We start from the raw sequence: 25,060 nt of genomic DNA, 5'->3' as shown, positions 1-25,060 counted from the left end.
GTGTGTGTGTGTGTGTGTGACGGTTGGTCCTCCGGGATAGGCTGTTCGCCTTCTGACGGGGTCCGAACGGCAACGCCTCAAATCACGTTGATTCCGCTTCGAGGCTTCAACTGGCAACAGATGATTTTTTTTTATCTTTTTAAATAATAAAAGCTGTGTGTTGCTAACTCTCACGTTAACATAGCAACCTAAAACGACATGTAATACGTAATATTATTGGCATTTTGTCGTTCATGTACAACTTTTAACGGCATAGCCCCCTTACGGCTTCGTTACATTCACACATAACGGCGCACACTTAACGGGATGAGTTGTGTACTCACGCGATATTTGGCATCTGACGTGAGAGGGGGTTTGTGGAAGCCCATTTCCTCCAATGTCAGAAAATAGAGACATTTTCTCCAAATAATGACTTAACCCACAAAATAATGACTTAGTATTTAAAAAATTGTGAGTTAATATCTAAAAAATAATGAGAAACTTTCTCAAATAATGACTTAGTATCTGAAAATAATGACTTAGTATCTCAAAATAATGACTTAGTATCTCAAAACATTGAATAAGTATCTCAAAAGAATGCCTTAGTATCTCAAAATATTAACTAAGGATCTCAAAATAATGAGAAACCTTCTCAAAATAATGACTTAATATCTCAAATTATTGACTTTGTATCACAAAATATTGACAAGGTATCTCAAAATAATGTGAAAAGTAATAGCTTAGTATATGATGTCATTATTCTGAGATATTAGGTCACAATTTTGAGATGCTAAATCATTATTTTGATAGTTTCCCTTTCCTTTTAAATGGGAGATTTTCCATCTACACAATCTGGCGGTTATTACAGGTTGAAATACCTAATTATTAACCTGAGCATGTAGAAAGTGCGCCATCTAGTGGCCGGGTCCTCGACCGTTAAAGTAGACATAATTTGCATTATCTGTTTCATCGGGCAGAATTCCTCCTTTGCATGATAAAAGCATTTCACAAAACAATCTCACTTCAAGGTTTATTTATTGACTGAAGGCCCCATAACGGCTGCTAAATTAACCTTGACATGAGACTGAGTGGTCAACCGTCCAGTCTTGCTAATAATAACTGATGAACTCATAGTTGTGATTTCCAGGTAGTAGATTTTTCTTTGGAGTCAAAATTTTTGTCTAAATATTAAAAAAACCAATGCTGACTGAACACAACAAATTAATGTTTTCGTTAGCACTGTGGACGAGAACTAATGTTTGCTAAATTTTTTAATGCAAACCCATTTAATAGTTATCAAGAAAGAAAATATTAGACCATTCGATGTAGCTTGTTGACTTTAAATACAATCACACAACAAACACAGGAAACTGATGAACTGACTTTGCGGGAAGTTGTGGCGCCAAAGTGAAGAATATTCACTTAACCAACTTAAAATAGCGACAAAATAAGAAAATATTCTTTGCACATTGCTGCTTTGGGAATTCTTGCTCCTTCTTCGAGTAACGTCTGTGGTTTAGGCAGCAGAACTGATCTGTATAGGCAGACATGATGCAGGGGGGGGAGGAGTGTTCTCAGAAAGGCGTAGCTTTAAAGTAGTCCTCCGGTGGAATGAGTGATATGCCTCCGACCCAGTCCTGCAGCCAGACCTGGATCAACTCCAGCTTCATGAAGAACCACCTGTGCCCCACTGGCCACTTCGCCATAACAGGATGTCTACAAACACAAGAACAACACATGAAGACACTCTTGCCAAATTGTGTAGTTTCCCCTTATATTCCGGGTAAATGAAGCCAACATGTATTCATACACCACTGAATCCTCCTTTAGCCCCATTACCTTGTAAACATTGCCTCCTTTGCAAACACAATCTCTTCTGGGGCCACTTCCACCATCTTGCCTGTGAGAGTGAGTCTAGCACATCTGGGATCCTCTGGATCGTACACCATTTGCCTTGAAACACAGAAGACCATGCTTTTATGAGCCTCTCAGTAACTCGTCATTTAATTCAGTCAAGGTTGGATTGCCAACCGGGCAAAGCTGGCAACAAAGGGCCTAAAAAAGCAGTGTCAACTGGTTTCTACTTATTCAATTTATAATTTATGGAAAGTGTTAAAGCACAATATCAACTGACGTTATAATAGTCCTTCAGGGTGGGTCTTGCTTTATTACTCGTGTTAAACAGGGCCTCTCTTTCAAGTTGGTTACTTTCAAGACCTTAATTAGTTGGGTTTTGTTGGGGGGAGCCAGAGCCTTCAGCTATCAGGCTTCCCTTCCTGTAGAATCAGCTACCAAGGGTGGTAGACACCCTCCCCACATTTAAGAGTAAGTTTAAGGCTTTCCTGTTTGATAACACTTATAGCTAGGGCTGGCTAAAGCTTGTCTTGGACCAGCCCTTAGTTAAGTTGCTCCTCTCTCTTCCTCTCCCTCTCCATCTGGATCATTCATGTTCCATTAATGCTCATTAACTACACTTCTTCCCAGGAGTCTTTGTGCTTTAATCATTTTTCTACTATTCTACTATTACTGTTTTATGATTATCATTATATTATATCCACTGCTGCTGTTATCTTTAGTGGTAATCATTATCTACTTGTTTATATTTGTTTGCCATTAATGTTACTACTTCAAGTAGTGCTCTCAGTACGTCCATAATTTCTGTGACACATGACATCTGTTGCACTTCTGTCCATCCTGGGTGATGGATAACTCCTCTGCTGCTCTCCCTCGGTTTCTACCTTTTTCCGGTTAAAAGGGTTTTTAAGGAAGTGTTTCCTGATACGAAGGAAGACAGAAGATGTCGTATTCTGTACCGATTGTAAAGCCTCTGAGGCAAATTTGTGACTGACTTTATTACAAGTAATTAAAATAGTTTTTATTAAGACAAATTACCACAAGCCAAACCTTGGGGCTAGGTAATAATTCTGCAAAAAAAGGAGAATAACATTAGCAACCGCATACATTCTGGGAAGAACTGTATTAAAGGGACCCGGTGTTAATTTCTTTGACTCTAAACCTTTTAGCTAATTGATCTGGCCCTGAGTTCAGGCGGGTACATTAAAAGCTGAGGCTCACCTGCAGAATTCTCCCTCAGCCTCTGAGAAAGTGAGAGAAGCGTAGGGGTTACTCCTCAGGTCGGAAACAGTGTTGTCCATTGGAGTCACGTAGAAATAGATGACTCCAGTGCTGTTGTCCAGCGGCCCATCGCTGACTGAGAAGATGTTCCCGAAGGGGAGACCTTTGATCTGTTGATATTAACAAAGCAGTCAGTAACAAATTTAATATGCAAAATCCAAACCAGAAAAATTTTAGATAAACAATGTGGTGCTTGCAGTCTAGGGGGACATGGACTCGTATGACCTGATCAGTGGTGGATGAAGTACCTACAAGTAAAAGTCCCGCATTTAAAAAATCGTATCCAAACAAAAGTATTGCCAGTGAAGTGTACAAAAGTAAAAGTGTTCATTAAGCAGAACAGTTCTTCTTCAGTACTTTCAGGGTGTTACATTATGGAGCCCCAAAGGTCCTGAAAGATGATTGTTTGTATTGTGTGTGTGTTTTTTTTTTTAACTCGTGTCCAAGATATTAATTTGTACACAATTTGTTTATGTTTCAGGGTCTTTCTTGTTAGTCATGTTGTGGTACAACTTTATTATTCTCATTAGTGAATCCCAGCATAGCTTTGCACAACTCCAACCCAATCAGCAACATAATAACACATCTATAATAATGCATCATATTTAATAAATTAAACATATGCTTCGTTCCATGAACTCTCACTTTAGTCTGTTAAACGAATAGATTAGCTTGTTGCTAATATTTTAAATATGAACGTGCATTGATTGTGTTCACTCTAATTAATATGCAGGGTACATGTGAGGCCCGCTGTGTGTGTTGTTACCTTGTCTTGAGTTGAAATGGTGGACAGATGTCCCCAGTCGCTGTAGTGGGCTATGTATCTGGCCGTCCTGGCGGTCTCCTGGTGCGGGGGAGGACCGCTGCTGCTGCCGCCGCCGGACTTCTTCACCGTCTCCAGCCGGTACGAGAACAGGCGAGAGGAGAGCTGCGCCACGTTCTCGTTCTCCGGCTTGACGAGCTCCCCGGGGCTCTCCGCGCCGTCCCCCAGCACGCTCGGGGCCGGGTAAGACTGCTTCCACAGCCCCGCGCCGTCCACCAGCAGTGCCGGGGCCACCTCCTCCGACAGGTCCGCGTCCTCCACCACGTCGTTGGAGGAGACGACCCAGGACACCGAGCTCCTCAGGGTGTAGCTTTGACACAGACACAGCACACTGGCAAACGCTGCCAGGGCAAAGCGGCGGGCCCTCATAGCGCCGAGCTCCGACAATGGCCGCCGTCGTCCGGGGTTTGTTTACAACCTCACGTGCGTCTTCTTTCGTAACGTGAGCAGCTCTACAGCGACACCTAGTGGCGAGCCAGGGGATTTTTATAATCCCTCCACCGGTAGAAAGGAAAAGTACATTTACTAAAAATACAACATTGAAGAATGGTATGACAAAAATAATAAATAAATAACGACATATTTCACATTAACATCTCCTGGGTTTTTGAAATACATTTTGCAGGTTTTTTTACTCCACTACATCTACTTTTGCTATATTCTGCAGATAAAGTTGTTTTGCATATGACCAGTCAAATAAAATGTATTTGCATAGCACATTTTCATACAATGTCAGCTCAACGTGATTCACACGCAACAAATAAAAAAAAAATAGGACATGAATGCATATAAATAATAAAATGAATCCCACCATCTGGTTATAAATATATACCCACCTACTCCAGAGAGAGACAGGAGAGATATGTTCTTCCAGCTGGTCCAAAGATAAAGCTGAGAAGCTACAGCATAATTAAAGGGACCCTTAAATATATTTACATAATTTGTGCTGACTTACTTATTAAAGGGTGTGAGAATCTAATTAAGCAGCCTTAAACACAATGGACATTTGTACCCAACAGTGTATAAAAAAAAGTAAATAGATTTCCAACCTGAGCAGCCAAGTCATTAACATCCAGGACATTCATTTATGATGGTTGCTAATGGATGAGCTTTCTGCCTAAAAGAAAGGCTCTGAGTGTTTCCACGACCATGAGCCAGTACTTTGTGTGGGTGGTGCTGTGTTGGACTGAATTACACTGAAAGGTGTTTCTGATATTTTGTCCACTTGAATTATATGCAGGAGAAAAACATAATTATTGTAATTGCACCATATTTACAATGTAATGCCATTAACAAGAGATTTGAGACAGCACCCATCTGACACACACATTAAAATTACGGGTTTCACAATTTACAAAACTGTTAGACTGAAATTACAATTTTTGGGTTCTGTTATACTGGACAACCAGTGTGTTTTAATAGCATCCATCCTAAGATGCATTTGCATAGTGAATGCTCTAGTTTTAATACAAAAAAAAAAAACCATTTTAATAGTATGCAATGCCATTTAAAGAGCTTAGTTTCAGGAAAGAGGAGCACCAATGATGAACTCGGATCAGGGTTGAGATCAGGCCTGCAGGAGGCAAAATTGATTATCCATGATATACTGGTGCATCAGTGCTAAGTTTATAAACGGGGGAAAGCTGGAACAACAGACTGTCCTTGCACTTACCTCAGTCTCGACCAGCGCTCTCCACATAAACTCTTGAAGAAATACAATTATATGAGGAATTCTTCCCCATTCACTCTTTATAGCCTCGTCACAGCTAGTTAAAAGGTTATTGCGTATTTTAATTTAGTCATTTAAAAATTAGCCATCGTACATCACCGCACTGGACAGACGTCACAAGGACTCAACATTATGAATTTTATTATTCAACATAAACTATTAACAGCAGTGGCACGCTGAATCACGTAAAACATTATTCAGAAATACCATTTATCTTGACGTGCTTGTGGTGGAGAGGGATGATCATGAACTTTTCAATATATACTCTCTGTCTGTCTCTTCAATATAACGTTAACTCTTTCTAACTGAATGAACTTCAACTGCCTCCACAGAGCTGAGTCATCATCTTCATGTGACGGCGTCAGCAGGGATTCGACATAACAGTTTGTCTGCAGGTCTGTTCGTGTCGTTTCCCCTCTCACTCCATGGATTTATCACTCCAGGCCATCGACTTTCTTTTTGCCAGCTCCATCCAGGACGGCTGGCCGCTCTCCGAGATGGACTGCAGCGCCGACGGCATCGTAGGTGACGATGAGGGCAACGGAGATGACGCCACGTTCTTCCGCAGCCATTTCTCCTCGCGAGGTCTTTCTGGAACTTTAGTGGGACTTGACTCTGAAAGACAAACAAATGTGTCATGTTGCTGCACGTAATACTTGAGTATAATCTGCAGTTGTAATGAATGTGTGTCCACACACCTGCAAGTTTTACCCCTTGTCCTCCCTCTGGCTTTACGTCTTTGCTGATGGACGAGGGTTTGACCGACGCAGGGGGTTCACCTGGTACCTGCACCTCTGTTTGAGCTTTCTTCAATTCCACCTGAGAAACAATGTGAGTTAGATCATCTGCCCTTGAAAACCTGTCAGTCTTAAATGATGGGAGTTAAAGAATACATTCTATTTTCCATGAATTCATTAATTGTCTCATGAAAAGACCAAAAAGGAGCTGGTCTGATAACAGAATTTGTCTCTATAGCCAAAGCCCGATACAACTTATCCTCTGCACTAAAGACATCCATGTTTTTCAAAAGCTTTTATATCAGTGTAGTATAAACAAGGTCACTGTAGTTTATTTGGAGTCTGCTGATGTATGTACTCACTAGTGCACCAAAGTGGTGTCTAATTATAGTCTCCTCAGAAGAACTATTCCCTTCAGTTTGAGTAATGTTTGTAAAGACGACAGCGCCCAGCTGTTTGAGGAGATTACTGAGCCTATTTTTAAGACATGAAATCATGTGGATGGCCTTAGACAGGGGGTCAGAAAGCATTGAGAGACAGACGACACTCTTTTTATACTTTTCATGGAATTGGATAAGAACAATATAGAATATCACCAGCAAGACAGTTACAAAGAAGTACCACAAACCCCCTTGGTTCCAGGTGGAGTGGTCCACTCTGCCCGTTTCTCCAGAAAAGCAGCCTTGCCGCTCACTGACCCGGCCCTGACCGCCCGTCTTCCAGGCAGAGACGCGCCCTCCGTCTCCTGCACGCCGGCTTCTCTTCTCTCGGCAGAAACAGGAGGAGCAGGTGGTGCGGACGAGGGGGCAGAAACCGGGGTCGTGGATTTGAGCTGGCCGGCAGGGCTGTGGCCCCGACGGCTCCGCGGGGGTTGCTGCTGGCCAGAAGAAAGGTAGAACTGTGCAAGAGACTGCGTGACGCCCCCTTGTGCGAACTGGGACGTGGTCTCTGTTTGTGCAGCAGAGTGCAACGGGGACTGGGTCCATGGTGTGGTCGGTGCGGCCGGATGAGACCCGGACTGAGGCTCACTGGTCGGTTTGAATGTCTCCGCTCCTCCGGAGGTGTTTGCCTGGAGAGGGGACGCCTTCTGCTGCACTGCCTTTAGTGATGGTTTGACCGGCTGTGCTTGACTTTGCACCGTTTCTGCTTTGATTGCATCAGTTGACGGTTGTTTCGCAGCCTCTACTGGCGTTGCACTTTGTTGCGTTTTTACAGTCTGTGTCTGCTCTTGCGCTTGTGGTCGAGCTGCTGCCTGCACGCCTGTGAAATCTCTGGGAAATCGGCTGGTGAAAAGCTGCTGGAGGCTTCTGGTCTTTTCCATCGCCAAGCTCATCCAGGACACCTCGGACGAGGCCGTTTGTTGGGCAGGCTGGGGCTCCCGGGGCGCGGCCACGGCAGTCTCAACTGAGGAGGACGTTGGGACTTCTGTCGCCACGGTGCGAGGCTGGTCGGAGAAGCCAGATGGGGATGGATCTAAGGAGTGACACAATTTAGTTAGACACACTTGGCAGCACTGGTAATGTTAGCTTTAAAGTACAAAGGGCGCCTGTGATCAGAACAATCTTATCAGCCTTGAGTGATTATTTACTTTGTGCATATTGCTCTGTGCATGCTTGTAACCATATAGGGAGCTGAGAAAGGATAGTCTTCTCGAGGGTGAAATGACTAATATTTCTCACCTGTCGGTCGAAGGTCTCCTATTTCCTGTGTTTTTAGTTGCTCCTCGTGGTTAGACGAGGAATCAGGCTGGACTCTTATCGACAGAGACGCAGAGCGCAGTTTAACACCGAACCCTGTCTTTCCTTCGCCCTCCTCGACCTCCTGTGCTTCCACGGCGTCCTCCACCACCTCCTGGCTGCTCTCCAGCTTCTCCACACCTGCAGCTGTTGTGGCATTTTTGGACGGCGTCACCGGTTCCACCTTTTTGAGGCTGTCCCTCCTGTCCCATGGGACCGAGCTTTTTTGCAGAGCTCCCTCCAGTCTTCCCACAGCAAAGGGTCCCCCTCTTAGTTTATCCTCGGCCCCACCGATTGTCTTGTGCCTTGTTTCAGCGTGTTCCAGCATTCCCGCAAAACTGCCCGATCGGGGTCTTTCTCCATCCCGGTTCTTGGCGTGGGTGATGGAGAAGTGGAAGGACCCAGATCCTTGGGTGGGCCTCTTTAGTCCCTTTTCTGGCTCACCTTGAACCTGCTGGTGAACAGAGGTGGAGACTTCCGTCACTCGAGGCTTTTGCAGAGTTTTTCTCTTGTCGCGGGACATTACTTGTGTGTCAACGTCTCTGTCTCTGTTGTCCTTCAGTTCTGACTGTATAAAGGACGAGTGTGGCCGTTCACTGGGCATCACCCCCGCCGGCCTGGGAGGCTTTATCCGAAGCACCTGGGAGGGTGCAGAGGGCGCTCTCCCCAGAAGAGCGTGCTCCTGTTGGGAAACAGCCGGGCCGGATGATTTGGACGCCGGCTCCGGTGTGATCGGTGCAACCTCTGGGGGTCTTGAAGGAAGAAGCTGAGATGTAATAGGAACGACGGTTGCTCTCTGTTCTGTGTCCGGAGTCTCCTCCTCCTGAGTACGAGGTTGCCGCTCTTCTTCTCTCACCGGGTGGTCGATGTTGTTTAAAGCGTGAACGTCAGAGTTATTCTGTGAAGAAAAAACAAGATAGACAGAAGGTAAGGGAAGTGCATAAAGCTTGTGTTTGTCTTCATAAACAACATATAAGGTGAAGAAATATTCACTCACTGCAGTGAGTGTCTTCTTGGTGCTGGCCCTCTGGTTTCTGGGCTTGACAGCCATCCGGTGGCGTGCAGCAGAGGTATCCAGGCTGGGGGTGAACTGGGCTGGAGAGCTGAAGTCCAACGGGGGTTCAACAGTAGGGGAGGGATTGGAGGGGACAGAACTGGGCAAAGGGAGGGAGGGAGTCTGGGGCAGAGGTTTGGGGACGGGTGAGAGTGGACGAGAGGACGGCTGGGACAAGGCCTGAAAAGAAAGGGAAATCAGAATGTAACACTGCAAATAAAGGGTGAACACGACACAAGACACTAACAGCGTGTTTGTATTATTAGGATAATTATTTATTATTATATCTATTTCCTAATACCAAGCTGACCATCTCCTCCCTGATTTTGAATATTAAAGAGGACATATCATGCTTATTTTCATGTTATATTTTGTATAGATGTTTTAAAGTTTAAAAAACACATTATTTTTCATATGCTGTGTGTCTCGCTGTATTCACCCTCTGTTTGAAACTCTCCATTTAGTGTATAAGTATATACATATATATACTATATTGAAGGATTGTTGGTTTGGTCCTTTTTATCGGATTTGTTGACAGAAAAATATAAATTATCGCCAGCTTTCACCTTTAACTAAATCCTTAAACTAAACCAAATCCCAATTAAAATCTCAGACTTGATCCCACAACAATTCTTGATTGGCAAAATGTACAATTTAGAGGAATGCCCTCCTCTTGTGCTGTTGAGTTTGCGTAACTTCAGACCTGCACAAAGCATACCTGATCTCATAAGTCGCTTCAATGGAATAATAAATCACCTTGCTGAGGGCTCCTGCGATCTCGGGGGGGCTGTGAGGAAGACTATCATCCTCGAGGCGGTTTCCCGGGTCCTCTGGACGTCTGACTGGCAGAACCAGAGGTGGCGGGCCCAAATGCATCTTCTGCTGCTGAAGCTTAATCTGTGAGAAGCATGTGTTTAAAAGAACACCTGTAGAGCAGCACTTCCCAACAGAAAGGCAGGAATAAAAAGGCTGTGTACCTGCAGAGCTTTGATTTTGCTGTGCACATTCTCCTGGGATAAAACCCGAGCTGGTTCGGCGTCTGTCAAGACCTGATCAGCCAGAAAGATGCTGTCATGGGACAAAGCCCGCGATCCCATCGTCCCCTCGGAGCATCTGTGGACGAACAGAAGACGGGTGAGGGCATAGATTTGAAATTAAAAAGCAGCGCTGTAAAGTAAAGCATTTATAAGATCACGTTGTAAACACTCACGCCAAATCTTCATGGGATCCCACTTCCTTTCCTGCAGTAATGTCACTGGCAGACTGGCTGAGTTTGGCGTCTCCTTCTCCACCTCCTCTCTTACTCTTCCCGAACAGACGAGTTTTCAGAGACTTGAGCCTGGACTTTTTACGTCCTGACAGAGATTGGGATGCAGACAGATCCAGGTTACAGCAGCTGGCACACACACATTCACATGTGCAGAACTCAGTAATCTCCTCTCTATGTTCTCTTTTCTAAGTGGTGCTTGGTTGGTGCCAAGTTTAGGTAATTCCCGTCAAGTCTTGTTTTTCTCTTGACCATATGTCAAACTGCATGACGGGTATTCTCACCTGGAATTTCCTCTGTGCTTTCCTCCGTTTCTCCAGAAAAAGACTCCATCGGTCCGATCACTGCAAGGAGTGCAGAACGGAAACGGGAGAGTGTAAAGAAAGGCACCGATAATGAGACGCGGCTGTGATAACAAAACACCTCAGGCACACACTTTTGAGAGGCCGTCGTCACATGCCGGAGGGCGTCGCATGCGGCGTGAATGCTCCGGTGATTTGTTCTCTGATCTCTGGAAGGAATGCATATATGCAGTAAATGCGTGATAGCCCGAAGACGCGACCCTGGACTTGAGGGTCAAAGGTTTATCGGTACTATCAGGAATGTTACAAAGCTTTACTTTAGCTAGGCAGGGCGTGCTGAGGAAACTCTGTCCTTAGGATCAACAGTATACAATCAGGTTTTTATGAGAGGACCATATACAGCACATCAGCAGACACGTTACATACAGTGTCATCAAGAAAACAAACACACACAAAGGTCACGCTGGCACAAAGCAGAGCAGTCCGATAATATTGTGGTGAACAAAAGAGTTAAAACCTGGCTCAAGCTTCGCTTATGCAACGCTAAGTCTGAGAAACACCCAGATTGGGTCACCAGGTGGATTCGCTGTAAGGTGCTTGTCTCCTTCGTTTTACATACTTTATTTTGTAGCCCTGCAGCTGCAGGGTGTTAACTGAGATGCATCATTGTCTGTGACGCAACCGTGTGGCCGAGGAACCGTTCAGTGAATGTGATCCTGTACAGCATCTGCGTCCGATAAGACAAGATGTGCAAAGTCCACTCCGCACCTCTCCTATCGCCGAGCCTGCTCTAAGAATACAAGCACACCCTGTTGCTATGGATACAAGTGTTTGAATAACCTCGGAAACCCACGAAAAAAAAAAAAAAGTTGCTGGTACTTTTAGATCGCCTGCCCTACAAAAACATTTCAGCTTTTCTGTGGATTTTCCACCAGGATGAGACCAAACATGATCATGAATCAGGCTGCACCTCTGAGTTTTGTCACGCATCGAGTCAAAGCTGCAGCCCCGACAGAATCAGATGATAATCCAGTGGATTATTAACATTGCAGCGAGATCCTTGTGAGATTCCACAGCCCCATAATCCACAGCAACGGCTTAATCACAAACTTCCCATGCCAGGTACTGCCTCCACGGAGAAAGCACGTCTCCTTCCCAGCGTTAAAACACATGTAAACAGCATCTTGTGCAAAAAAGAAGAAAGTGAACTTACCCTCTTAACGTCTCTTCTCCTCCTCTCTGGGCCGATTAGTCTCGTCTCAGCTGTGTCACTGTCCTAATGTTTAAACCTCAGGCTGGCGTCGTCCACATCTGGAGACGGAGGGAGATGCAGAGGGAAGGGAAGCAGGGAAGTGGAAGGAGAGAGGAAAGCAGGCAGGGAGAGAGAGAGCGAGAGAGGGACACTTCATGACAGGGTAAGCAAATGCACAAAGAGAAAAGAGGACAGAAGAGAATGAGAGAGAGAGAGAGAGAGAGAGAGAGAGAGAGAGGAGAGAGAGAGAGAGAGAGAGAGAGAGAGAGAGAGAGAGAGAGAGAGACTCTATTACATTAGTGGCACACTGTGGCCCTCTGCGCTAAGCTCCTTATAAAACGCTAACCTGATTTTAGGCCCAGAAATGAGAGTAGAGGGAGAAAAAAAAAAATAAAGCTCCAGCTGAAAGAGGACAAGCAGGACTGAGGCTCACAGGACTGTTTACACATTACACCGGGGGCTGCTTACACCCCCAGGTGACCACAGAGGGAAGTCTTTGTGTGTGTGTGAATGTGTGTCTAAGAAAGTTAAAAATTAAAAAAAAAAGCAAAACACACCAACCAGAAATAAGCTCCTAGCAATGGAGAGATCCTGAGTTCAAATCCAACCAGATATTGCAGCTAAACATGTCTTCTGCATGCATAAAATGGGCATTTGCTGCATGTTTCATCTCCATTTTAAATCGTCTAATAAAGTTTTAAAAATGACTAAAAATAACCACAAAACAATAAAAAGCGACTCTTTCAGAAACATACGTTTTATAATCACTGAAACAATCTTTATGTTGCAACAGTGAATCCCACGTTCTGCACATTCTCACAGGATATTCAGAAGGGAGCACTATCTAGGCCACTGGGATACAATCAGTGAGAGGGAAGACAGCAGGAAGACGAAAGGGAATCTTTGCATCCATATTTGTGTGTGTGTGTGTGTGTGTGTGTGTGTGTGTGTGTGGGGCGGAGCAGCTTCTCTGATGAGGCTCCTCATCACATAAATCCTTATCTCCTCCACCAGAATATAAACCCAGCTGGTGACATCTGGATTACATGCAACCACCCGCATGTTAGCAGACCACGGTGACATAAGAGTCCGGGGTGTGGTTGTATTCATGGATTTATTGTCTGTTATCTACACATAATGGACAATCTATATATATATATATATATATATATATATATATGCAAGTTCATCTTATGTTATTACAGCTGCTGTTGTCCAGTGTGAAAGCCGTCTGCACATACAGTCACAGCACAAACGGCGTTCTGCCTGCAGCCTTTTGTCCCCTCCGCTCTGAGAAAACGAAGGTAGCCACGTTGGTCACAGTCACGGTCATCCCTGGTTCAGGCGGTTCCCTGGTGGATTATAATTTCTGCCCTCAGAGCCTGTGCATATCGAGATTAAGGCCGATAGATAATCCGATCACGGCACCGTTTGATCTCGTGCGGGTTTCCATTCATTCAAACAAACATTTTCCCATGAAAAATTAATGAGGGAGACATTTTCCCCAGGATTTGTTTTGTTTTTAATGGGGGAAATATTTTTGTCATTAAATTAAATAAATTGGGTAAAAGCAATATCTGAAACACCACATAAGTGACATACAACCCATACATCAGATTACTTTTCTTATATAAATATACAAAGCTAGATAGATGGCATATTTTAATCATTTTAATGTTAACCATTAACTAAATGTCAGATGCCAGGAATCCATCAGTTATGTTATATGTTATATATAAACTATACTTTTCAACTACCCCATGGCGGTTTAACCCTTTACAGAGTGCCGAGAGCCAACAGCAGCAGCAGAGGCTGTTGAGAATAGAAATGATGTCTTTGTTTTGGTCCTGCTGCGATAAATCTGCAATTAGGTTTTGTGGAGTTCCATTTCAATACATTTTAAATAATGGTTAGTGATATGATTTGAACCACTGAATCTGAATTGTGCATTAGATTCTTTTTTAAGCATATGGTTGAATTACAATTAAATAACTATATACCACAATCTAAATAAACTATTTCAATTTAATAATCTGCTGCATCTTTTAGTAGCTTTGCATACCAAGGCATAGAAATCTGACTTCATTGAGTTAAATATAGTTTTAATTAATAATAATTTAATTATAGCACAGTTACTAATCCCGTAAGACTCCTTGTTATGATGTGTATTCATTTATTTTGAATATTTTCAATGCAAGGTGCTGGATGGATGAGCTCATATCATTAAAATCATATAAAACAGACACATATTTATTATAAAAGCAATGTTTAAAAAGTAAAAAAAGAGTCTATTTGGCCAAGTTTGACGACATACAAGACTGAAGAACCCGCCCAGAACGGTTAATGTCGTTTAGGATTGAATATAATAAGATACCAGTGTGATAAATATTGTAAAACCTGATGAAGATTGCTCGGTTACACAGTTGTCATCCCATGCACCTGTATGTTAAGGCAAATCCCACAACGCAGCAGAAGTGCATTATGAGAGCAGTTAAGAAAATTAAGATAGAAAAAAATGTGTTAAAGCTTCATGAATCTCATAGTGTTTTTGTGTGTTTGGTGTGGAAAATGTCTACGTTGGTCTCCTGGCACTGCCGGAGGTCGTAGTCACAATATCCAATAGAGAATCGGCCCTGGAAGGTAAAAATGAGACACACAGACATTCAGCAGTCTAAATGGCAGCAATAGAAAAAGGATGAATATTGATAAGTATGAATGCTCACCTTAGGTCTCTTGAAGTAATCCAGCCCTCTTCCTATCTTGATGATCCAACCATTGTCAAACCTAAAAAAACAAAGAATTTTGGATTAACTGCCATAAAATAAAGCCACGTAGAGTGGAGTGTTTAGACTTCCTTTAAAAACACCAGTGTGTGTTTTTTGCATGATCTCCTTCATACATCAGCTGCAGCCGTACCTGATCTCCCTGTCGTGTATAGTGGAGGAGTACTGCAGATCCAGAGTGACTCCCTGAGAACTCAGACTCTCTTTCAGCTCGGCCAGAGCGCCGCTCTGCTGGCTGCCGTCCGCCTACAGTTACGGGATGAATGGCAGTGAAACGACTGAACAGACGACTGACAGCTACGACTGCCACGCGTTCACCACATAGTGTGACCTCATTAGTAAAATAACCTACTTCTTCCTGTGAAGTGAGGAGATGGATGGTTTTCACCTTGCAGGATGCTTTTAGCAGCATTTCGCAGAAACGCAGGAAGTTGTACAACTGTAGCGGAGAGAAGGGGGAAGCACTGAGGTACAGTGTTACGCTGAGATAAACATTTTGTATTAGAAACATCAATACAAAAAGTTAAAAAAAATGCTTTGTGTATTATAAAAATTAAAAAGAATATAGTTAGTTTGACATTTAAGGCAATGAAACAGTAAGATTTGTTTTTTTTGTGTGTGTTGTGGGATGCAGGATAACTACATTTCACAGTTCCTTCCAGGTTTACTTTAAACTTACCTCCTGATTTCTCATTCACACAATATAATTAGGCATTATTCGTGCGGATGACTGCTTAGCCTTGTTAAATCCAGCTTCATCATAATCAAGCACTAAAACAATAATCGATGGACTGATTGATAATAACATAATGATTGGTTGCAGCCTTTGAGCAAAGCCAAATAAAAGAAGGCAAATCCAGGTTGAAACAAAGACTAAAAAACCACACACAACAGAGTGATGATGAAAACTAAGACGTTACTTGGTGGATGTGTCGGACGTACGGGTCCTGCACCCAGACCTCGGTGAGTAAGCTGCTCATGTATGGCTTGAACAGAGCCTCGTAGCTGTAACCGGTAGCGTCCTCTGCTATCCTAATCTGCTCGTGGTATTTCCCCTCTGACAGGAGAAAGAGACGGGAAATAGAAGTTTAGAGGCGGCACAAAACAGCCTTCAGGGTGAGGGTATTTTTTAATATGTGCTGTGGGAAGTTTGTGAGTATATGATTAATTTGATTTTTTTATTTGGGGAACATGTGCAACAATAAAATACATTATCATTTGATTTGTTGGGCAGAATTTACATTATTATACTTGTGTGTGAAATACATGATATACATTCCTAATAAATGTCTTGGCTGTGTGTTATTCGGCTTTTAGTGGGTTGTATTGATTACCTTCTTTCATCTGGTTGACGTGGACTTTGATTTGCTCTGCTCTGTCCATGTAGCCCTTTATCTTCACCCTGTAGTGTCCCCGCTTTGACTCGTCTTTCACGGCTGCTGGCACAAGAACAGGAGACGAGTAAACAAATGACGGTTGGCGTCTTCACCTCGACTGGGCATTTTGTCCAACGTTACCTTTCATCACGTCAATGAGCAGCTGGATGCCCTCCTGGTAGCAGACCAGAGACTCCTGGTAACGGTCGCTGTGGTCCAGCTCCACCGCCCGCTTTAGCACGGAGATGGCGGACGTCTCCATACCTGCCACGTGATTTTGTGTCATTACTGCGGTTGTCCGTCGTCTTTTCTAGAACTTCTAGCCAAACAACAGGGTACTCATGCCTTTTTAACTGCCAGGAAAGGCGCTGAAAGAAGTGGTGCCACTTTCCCAACTTGATAGCTACACAGGTGCGCCACAAAAATAATTCCCGGAGAAACATAATGGTGGAACAATGTTCCATGATGTTGAGGTGGGAGTAGATTTGACCTAAAAAAAACATACAACTAACTTACTTTAACATTTTTACATTATTAACAAATTATACAATTTAAATACTACGATTACCTTTTTAACCTAAAAAATAGCTATAGGAACTAATGTTAGGGGACCGTTTGTCACATCGGTGCATTTTCAATGTAACTGGCACTTCCGGTGCTAGCATTCCGTGGAGAGGAAACCGCCGTGATGCTAACGTGACAGGCTGCTTGCAGTTGTTTTCAGCTCTTGAATTCGTGTTTATGTGTACATTTGGTGAACGTGATATTAATATATTTACTTTTGTGTTTTTATTCGTGACATACAGTTACGTTTGAGCTACGTTTTTATTTCGCGGGTAGCAAGGCTGGACGTCAACGTTAACCTTGGGGTGCGTGACCGTAGTTCTTTTTTTTGTAACTGGTTAAAACCGAAAACTACAACATGACGGCGGTCGGTCGCGGTTTGAGCTCTCTATCAGGAAAGGTAAGAACAGCAGTGTGTATTTGTCTTGTATTTTAAACTATTCAGTGTTGAGTGAGTCAATAAAACAAACGCACACCAGCCACATTAAGCTCTCTAAACGTCAATACTGTTACGGTATATATATTTTTATTTTAATGTGAGAATTTACTGGCTTTTTTGTGTTGTTTTTTTTGCTTTTTTTTAATGTTCTTTTTAAAATATTTTTTAATATTATTATATTTATTTTGCTCAATACATTCATACAACTCTAGCTACCAAAACTTCTGCTATACTTTAAATTCAATATTCAGTGGTAATATAGTTAGACCCTTTGGAAGTAGGAAATGTAGTTAGTTTGTTTGTTTATGGATAAACCAGCAAACTACCTAAACAATTAGATTATTTAACCTATTGTACTTATCATATTGTTGCAAAAATCATGCTCAAAATTAACTAAAGATGCTGAGCTCATTGGCTGAAATATGGCAAAATCAGATTTTTATTTTTTATTGATTGAGATAATCATACAAATGCAAACACAAAAACATTCCTCCTGACAAAAAAAGTAAATAAACAGACTAAATAAATTAAAATATGGCGAGGAACTTTACATACCCAATGACACTTTAATGTTCACACATTTGGTTTGGTCCTGAAATAATTCAGGAGAGACATTCCTAATTCGCAGTTGACAAATGTAAATTGTCTCATGTTGTATGATATGTCACACTGTTTTGTAATCTTGTATCAGGAAACAAATCTGCATGTTATCCTATGCTGCATTACCGCTCTTTGCTTTTAATTTGGTCTCGTCACTGTCCGTTTACAGATTCTAACAGAAGCTACCCTTTTGCCACCTTGTCCATGGTTTGTGTCTGCACGCAGCAGGTTTACCAAAGCAAGAATCCCAAACGAGGTAAGAATTACCTCTTTTGTTGCTACGGTAGCCCAGAACGGACAAATCAAACCCTGGCTCTAGCAGAGCCTTTCACCTGAAGGCTACTGTGGTTCTCTGACTTGCTTGGAAAGAGAGTCAAGAGTTGCAATCTGCAGCCTCGCCACTAGATGTCACTGAATCCTATACACTGTTTAAGTACAATGCAAAAAAACAATTAGGTACATGCTAAAATGGGTACTTTCCATCATCTAAACCTTTGATCCTGTCTCGTAGAGGGGCCACAATTTATTTTAATAGCGTAGTAATTTTCATATCATATTGGTAAATTAAGTAGGGCAGAATTCCAGCAGGGTCTATAAACGGTGCACAGAAGGCAGGAGGTCCATGGGGAGGTCAAAGGTGCTCTCTAGGGCCCCCTAACAAACCAATCTTGGTAATAATGATGCATTTGTTCAGCTCATTTGCTTACTTGTCAGTGTTTACACGCCCTGTGTTTTTCTTTCAAGGTTTTTGCAGAGAGATCAAAACAACACGACAAATATGGGGGAGATCCAGACCAACCTCATAAACTGCATATAGTGACACGAGTCAAAAGTGTGATGCGAAGACCGTACTGGGAGAAAGAGATGATGAAACACCTTGGGCTTATAAAGGTCAGGCTTTTTTTTATTCTGTTAAAGGAGTCATCACCTGGAAATCGCAATTTCTCTTGTTAAAACATGCATATCTGTGTTTGACCTCAGTTGAAACTTGCCTGAAAGGCTGGAGTTTGAAAGTGGCGCCGTTTTTTCGCTTCTGCTCTTTTTCCGAACAGGAATAGCACACAAGGGTGTGCATTCCTAAAGCACGAGATTTTGATTCTGCGCCTTCGGTGACGTCACCGTGGCGGCTACTTGCATAAGCCAACCCCTCTTTCACCACCCAACCCCGCCCCGTCCGCTACCTGAAATCGCCGAAGCGCCGCCATTATGTTTTGGAGTCTGCATGCAGGCAAGCCCCCCCGGCTCTGTCCTTCCTGCGGCGAATCAACGCGCGCCTCGTTACATATTATACAATGCACATCCGGACCAGTCAAAACCTCGCGCGTAATCTCGCGTGATAAAATCGCGGTACGAAAAAGGGTCAGAACAAGCTCAATGTTTGATTAAAATTTTTTTTTTTTTTTTCTAATAAGTTTTACGAATTGATCCAAAGCGATCCAAGGGGGGCTGGATACGTATAAAACCAGGTGATGACTCCTTTAAAAAAAAATAAATAAAGGAAACGTTTTGGTGAACACAAAACTTTCAAGAGATTTGGGAAGTGTACAATACAGAGATGTATTTTGGGGACTACCTATGTGTAATGGGTCATATTAATTTCTTTTAGTTTTAATGGCTTAAAAGCATAAATTAGCACTTCAATAAGAATTATAAACAGTGTGTGTTAATCTTGCCTTGTAGACAGAAGAAATTGCTTTCATTTAAATAAATGGGCAGTACAGGGATGATCCATAAAAGTGTTAGCTGTCCACAGTAGAGGCACAACAAACACGTATTATAACATCTCCTAGAGGCAAAATTCAATGTGTAACTCAAAGTGTCCATTTTTCTCTCTGTCCTCTTTGTGGTGTATTTAGGCACATGTACCTGTAATTCACAAAAATACACCTGCGGTCAATAACCAGCTGAAATTCGTCAAGCACCTTGTAAGGTAAGTTGAATGTAACACGTCTGGTCGTCAAGTTTCTGCTGATCCTTAAAGAATGCAGCCAAGAAAATCTGACGATGTCACAGAAGTAGTTACTTTTTCAGAACATTTAATAAATATGTAATAATGCTGTATAATTTCTCTTTCTGGTTCATTCAGGGTCCAGCCGCTGAAGACGCCGTTTGGACTCCCAGCTGAACAGGACATGGGTGACACCTACATTAACAGCAAAGGAGAGTTGATCGTTCGTCGCCTTCTCCAACCTGTAGCCCCAGAGGCTATCGAGTCTTAGTTCCACCTTCGGTCATATCAATAAATAGTTCAGTTGTTCATAAATATCATGGAAACTCTCGGCTCCATAGCTCCCCCTTCTGTTTCCACTACACTGAGGAATGTGTTTGAATGGGTTCTGGATTTACACAGTAAAAGCCAATTTAAATACCAAATCATCAGTCATAAAAACAGCTGTTGCCATAGTAATGTTTTCCATAACTTAAGAGGTGATGTTCAAGTTCTTAATAAAACATGATTTATAAATCTCAACATAAATTAAAAACCTTTTGAAATTAAAAACCAGCTGCCTTTTCATGTTTTTTTCGAAGACTATAAGATGTTTATATACCAAATATAAGAAAAACAAACATAACTGTTTTATACTTAATGGGCTGATGCAATACCTGCACAGTGCAATCAAATCTAACTTTGAAAAGATAATGACACTACAGATCAAAATCTTTTCCAAGTTAATTTTTGATTTGGGAAGCGTTTCTGGAGTTTCAGCACCACTCGCAAAGATTTCATTTTTGAAAAAAAAAAGGTCTGGGAGATTTAGGACACAGTGCAAGTTAATGTGTAGACTGTTTTTGATTTACACATGATTCACTGTCCTGTGTCAAAATGGGACACCTTTTTACACTTTTCATTATTGTTTGGTGACAACATGTAGTTCCAAGTTATTCCCAGCCAACTTTAATCAGAGCGTACAATAATTGAAGACACCTGAACCAACATTAAAGGGGAACTCCCCTGAGTGTACACATGTACTTTGCAGGGAAGGATCCAACAAAGAAATCATCCATTGTTTTGTCTTCCTATACAAAATCACAGACTCAAATAGCATTATATTGTTTTATTAAGTCAAACTCTTGCTACAAGGAAATGTGTAAAAATGTACTCTGATGCTAAAAGATGATCTTTGCAATTATGCAACTTTGTTTCTGTTCCATCGCTCTCCAGATTAAAAGGAAACATGAAAGGCTACAAGCATACCTGCAAAGTCAGGAGGGTTGAAAGGGTACACACTAAACCATTGTAGGGGGTCTGGGGGCATCCTCCCAATGGAAAAAGGGAAAGACAACTTTTTCTTCAGGTAAAAAAGGGCAACATGCCGCCAGCGGATTTAACAAGCTCAAAAGCGTAGATCAGAATAAACGGCGGTAGTTGCTGTACGAGGCCGCCGTTATATGCATCGACATGTTTATGATGCACTGCAACTTCACTTGCGGTTGAAGAGTCGTGTCAATGTGCGAGACGAGCAAAAGTTCACCTTTTTTAGTTGTTTTGATGTAATCGAGCTAATCAGATTTCTGACGCTCATTGGATACATCACACGGCAGACGAGTCCATAGACAAGACTGCGGCCGTCCCTGTGACGTCACACTTGTTCCGCAAAGTGCTATCTTAACCCCCACAAAAAAAACCTCTTCTTTCACCGAAAGGTGACACGTTTGCAGGTATGGACACTTTATTAAATAAGGCTGAAACAAGATTTTTTTTATACAATTCTATTTGGGATATGGGAACTAAAGATATGGAAATGAACGGGTAGTCACAGGAGAAGGAAATTAAAGCGGGCTGTCTGCTAAACTTTAATTTTAAAGAGGTAGCCCTGAGAGAGAAAACCAACTGTTGCTGCTTTTCAGTCATCTCCCGAATCGGAATCAGAGTCGTAAGCTCGCCCTCTGATGGTTTTCTTCTCCACCTTTGTGAACTTTGTGCTGGACCTCTGCGTCGCTGTAGGAGGCTCCATCAGGTTACCACTAGAAGAGGGGGGAGGGGGGGGGGATTAGTTAAAATCAGAATGCATATTGGTTTCATCGGCTGATTACTGTGACTCTGTAGCCATGATTCCTAGAAGGTGTGATTATTCTACTGTCTCACCTGTAGTTGATGACATCTGCACAGCCGAGTCTCCATTCAAGGATCTCTGTGGAAAACTCATCTGTGTTTCCCAGGTCAGCGAATCCAACGACATAGTCCTTTGTTTTCCCGTCTAATAGCAAGGCCAGCGTGGGAATAACCTTGATCCGCAGCCTCTCCGTCAAAAACGGGGCCTTTTCCACATTCAGTTTGAGGAATTTGGTCTCAACATGCTTCTTTGCCAAGATGGCCAGGTGTTTGTCGAGGATCTTACATCTGTTTGTAGGAAAAAATAAATAAAAAGAGTGCTGGTAAGGTACTGTGCCAACTCCTGGATGTGAAAAACCTTAACCTAGTCAATAAAAAGTGGCTAGTGGGGGGTCATGGTCTGGTACATGCAGGCTACATGGTCTGTGGATTGATACACATAATGCGGAACCAAAGCTCACCATATACTTTAAGCTGTACATCATTAGCAACATATGCTGTTGTGCTGTTAGCACAACAGGCAGACTGGCATTCAAGACATTCAAAAATGATGACGAACTGTGTATAAATCAAGGACGGCACATTGGCTTTGCTGTTCTGAGTGTTTAAAAGTATACCAAGTTGCCCGTGTCAAAATGTTGCTTCATTCCCACGCAAGAGCAAAATATGAATCACTGTCTATTTTTTAAAATACATGTTTCCATATGCATTTAGGGTTTTTTCTGCTGTACTGAACCAATCCTGACTCCTCTATTCATACAAAATGTCAGAAAATAGGGGAAACAAGCTCATTTTTATACAGCCCAGTGATGTATTGAAAATACTTATTTTATTGTTGTTGTTTTTTTTAAAACTCCAAATATTCAATTTAAAAACAGAAGCACACTTCACATAAGAAAAGCTTTAACCATCATAGGAAAATAGATTTTATACATACAGCCAAGGAGCTTTACAGTCTGTACAGCATGTGCCATCTCTGTAGGCTACTGTTTAATGACTAACAATTAATTAATTGACCAATCATTTGTGTGCTACATTAAAATTCTCAATAGTACAACGTTCGTTCTGTCACTTTATTTATATAATTTAATAACCCAGACTTACCTGAAGGTGGAATTTTTGTAGAAGTGGCAGACGACATTCTTGCTTTCTTTGACCTCGTTGAAAAAGTCTTTCTCACTTGGGATTTCTCTCAATTCTCCATGGCCTTTAGACAACCACTCCTTAAAAAATAGAGAACTAGGGTGAGCAGCAGAACAATGTAACGGGCGTTTACATGCAAGCACCATGAAAACATTCAGTCTCTTTTGTTGGCTGATTTGGGACGTGTGTCATCGTCAATTTCCAAACATTCTATTCCAAAAAAAAAGGTATTAAAGCAACTTCTTTGCTGTTATTCTAATTCAAATAATGTCTAAAGGGGCTCTAAAAACCACCATCTAATAACATGACTCCATAAAGAAAATACAGAAAGAAAATCAGTATACACCTGCCATCTTTTCTGATTTAAGATCATCCCTCCACAGTCCACAATATTCCAGAAATCATGTCACTATTTGAATAAAGTAACATCATTCAAAACCAATATGTCACAAAGATATTTGAATCTTCTTCTGACACAGAGTATAAAACAGTTAAAAGAAAACATCTGACATACCTGCTTCTGTTTCTGGGTTTTTTTAAGTGCCTCTAATCGCCTCTCCTTCAGCCTTTCAAAATCATCTTCATCCATTTCATTCAGTTTGCTCAATTGTGCGTCCACCTTCTCCTCCACCAGCTTGGCTGACTGCTCCAGGACCTTCGTCAAGATGTCCATTTGGTTGGCCATGGCTGCCTGCTCAGAGTTAACCCCTCACTAAATCTGAGAGGGTAAAGAACAGATGATATAAAATGAAGCATGCCACTGGATAACACAGACGCTAACACACCAGTTGATATATAACTGCCTGAACATGCCACAATACCAATCAAAGGCAGAAAAAAATCACTATGAAAATGCACAGTTATTAGGCACAGTTCATGCTTTAACTTGAGCTGGACTAACTGGGTTTTATATGGGGTAATCCACAGGGATTTAAATTAAATCAAGTATAAAGTAACGGTGGAACAAAACTATGTCTTTGCTCCAAGTGCATTCCGTTGTTACTTACTAACTAAAACTGAACTAATCATAATGCAGTTTAATGCAGCATTGAATCCTCCCTTCATTAAGGTTATGATAAGCTTTATTTGGCATTTTTAGAGAGGTTTTGAGTCAACATTATGGTCACTGTGACGATGTTGAGTTTTGCTGTGTTATAGGCTACCGAGTCAACCTTTATTAATTATTAATTACAAAGGGGATGGATAACATTTGAAACAGTTTCATCAAAAACTGAACCACCACCAAGTAAAGGTTTGTTGCACGGCTGTTGCGGTAGATTGAGCTAGGTGTAAACACCTGGCTGATTACTGGCCAAACATTAGCTACGCAGCAATTTACCACTTGAACAAACAAGCGTTTACGTAACATCGAGAACAACGGTATCGTTACGGTGTCGCAGGGTAGAAACCACACAAAGCTTTGGTGACAAGTGGGCACGCCTTTTTTTCGGCAGTTGTTACCTAGCATTAGCCTAGCCGCGTTCACGTATTTGGCTAGCTTGTCTTTTTCTATTCGACATTACTCGTTGAACTTCCTGTTATTACACAACGAGCGATGGGATAATGTAGCTAGGTGTTAACGTTTGCCGGTAGTTAAGGAAAATGGAGACAATACTATGTTAGCCCGCTGTCATGTTAGCCTGCTAAGCTAGCTAACGTTCGGTTATTAACGGTCGCACGCGCACAGATGACAACTTGAAAAATGCGTGAGATGATAATAAGAAGGATAATTGTCAGTGATATGTTGTGTTAAAGTGAGAACATGCACATTCATAACCACAGCCTTAATTTATGTGTTAAGCTACCTGGTGGAGATTCGCCGACAGTCGGTCCGTGCGGGAAAAATGCAAGCGGTTGTTGCGGATGTGGCGTCACAGACGTCAGACGTCAAACTACATCCGGGCGATTACTTTTCATTTCCGGGGTTGGCTTACAAAATACGTCACCGCTGCGCCACTCTTATTACGTTTTTATATTTACATGACAATTATAATTAAATATTACATAATTAAATTATATACAACAACATGAAAATAAGGATTACAAGTATGCAAGAAAAAAAGTAAAACTACGTTTTGAGTATTGAA

General features: G+C 42.1%; 5 protein-coding genes across 5 annotated transcripts; 1 reads left to right on the top strand and 4 right to left on the bottom strand.

The window, feature by feature from the left end:
* Nucleotides 1-1,235: 1,235 nt before the first annotated feature.
* On the bottom strand, nucleotides 1,236-4,358 carry creg2 (cellular repressor of E1A-stimulated genes 2). Its single transcript, XM_084023805.1, has 4 exons — nucleotides 3,881-4,358; nucleotides 3,055-3,224; nucleotides 1,819-1,932; nucleotides 1,236-1,695 (listed from the first exon to the last, which is right to left on the bottom strand). The coding sequence occupies exons 1-4, from the start codon at nucleotides 4,304-4,306 to the stop codon at nucleotides 1,554-1,556; spliced, it is 852 nt and encodes a 283-aa protein (XP_083879931.1). The 5' UTR covers nucleotides 4,307-4,358; the 3' UTR covers nucleotides 1,236-1,553.
* Nucleotides 4,359-5,537: 1,179 nt separating this feature from the next.
* cracdla (cracd like a) lies at nucleotides 5,538-10,816 on the bottom strand. Its single transcript, XM_084022507.1, has 9 exons — nucleotides 10,745-10,816; nucleotides 10,404-10,548; nucleotides 10,171-10,306; nucleotides 9,950-10,090; nucleotides 9,137-9,373; nucleotides 8,083-9,037; nucleotides 7,032-7,876; nucleotides 6,365-6,485; nucleotides 5,538-6,281 (listed from the first exon to the last, which is right to left on the bottom strand). The coding sequence occupies exons 1-9, from the start codon at nucleotides 10,791-10,793 to the stop codon at nucleotides 6,085-6,087; spliced, it is 2,826 nt and encodes a 941-aa protein (XP_083878633.1). The 5' UTR covers nucleotides 10,794-10,816; the 3' UTR covers nucleotides 5,538-6,084.
* Nucleotides 10,817-13,531: 2,715 nt separating this feature from the next.
* Nucleotides 13,532-16,574, bottom strand: mitd1 (MIT, microtubule interacting and transport, domain containing 1). Its single transcript, XM_084023784.1, has 7 exons — nucleotides 16,315-16,574; nucleotides 16,132-16,233; nucleotides 15,718-15,854; nucleotides 15,150-15,236; nucleotides 14,931-15,043; nucleotides 14,738-14,798; nucleotides 13,532-14,647 (listed from the first exon to the last, which is right to left on the bottom strand). Exons 1-7 carry the CDS (start codon nucleotides 16,457-16,459, stop codon nucleotides 14,552-14,554), a joined length of 741 nt encoding a protein of 246 aa, XP_083879910.1. The 5' UTR covers nucleotides 16,460-16,574; the 3' UTR covers nucleotides 13,532-14,551.
* A 255-nt stretch (nucleotides 16,575-16,829) lies between these two features.
* On the top strand, nucleotides 16,830-20,272 carry mrpl30 (mitochondrial ribosomal protein L30). Its single transcript, XM_084023267.1, has 5 exons — nucleotides 16,830-17,137; nucleotides 17,946-18,032; nucleotides 18,521-18,667; nucleotides 19,633-19,706; nucleotides 19,863-20,272. Exons 1-5 carry the CDS (start codon nucleotides 17,096-17,098, stop codon nucleotides 19,993-19,995), a joined length of 483 nt encoding a protein of 160 aa, XP_083879393.1. The 5' UTR covers nucleotides 16,830-17,095; the 3' UTR covers nucleotides 19,996-20,272.
* A 545-nt stretch (nucleotides 20,273-20,817) lies between these two features.
* Nucleotides 20,818-24,876, bottom strand: txndc9 (thioredoxin domain containing 9). Its single transcript, XM_084023266.1, has 5 exons — nucleotides 24,779-24,876; nucleotides 23,488-23,691; nucleotides 22,935-23,053; nucleotides 21,864-22,118; nucleotides 20,818-21,742 (listed from the first exon to the last, which is right to left on the bottom strand). The coding sequence occupies exons 2-5, from the start codon at nucleotides 23,656-23,658 to the stop codon at nucleotides 21,622-21,624; spliced, it is 666 nt and encodes a 221-aa protein (XP_083879392.1). The 5' UTR covers nucleotides 23,659-23,691; nucleotides 24,779-24,876; the 3' UTR covers nucleotides 20,818-21,621.
* Nucleotides 24,877-25,060: the final 184 nt, after the last annotated feature.

Source organism: Eutrigla gurnardus (assembly GCF_963514095.1).
Source record: "Eutrigla gurnardus genome assembly, chromosome: 12".
Taxonomy (NCBI): Eukaryota; Metazoa; Chordata; class Actinopteri; order Perciformes; family Triglidae; genus Eutrigla; species Eutrigla gurnardus.
The sequence above is the reverse complement of the archived record's forward strand: the minus strand, read 5'-3'. Positions and strand labels throughout refer to the sequence as shown.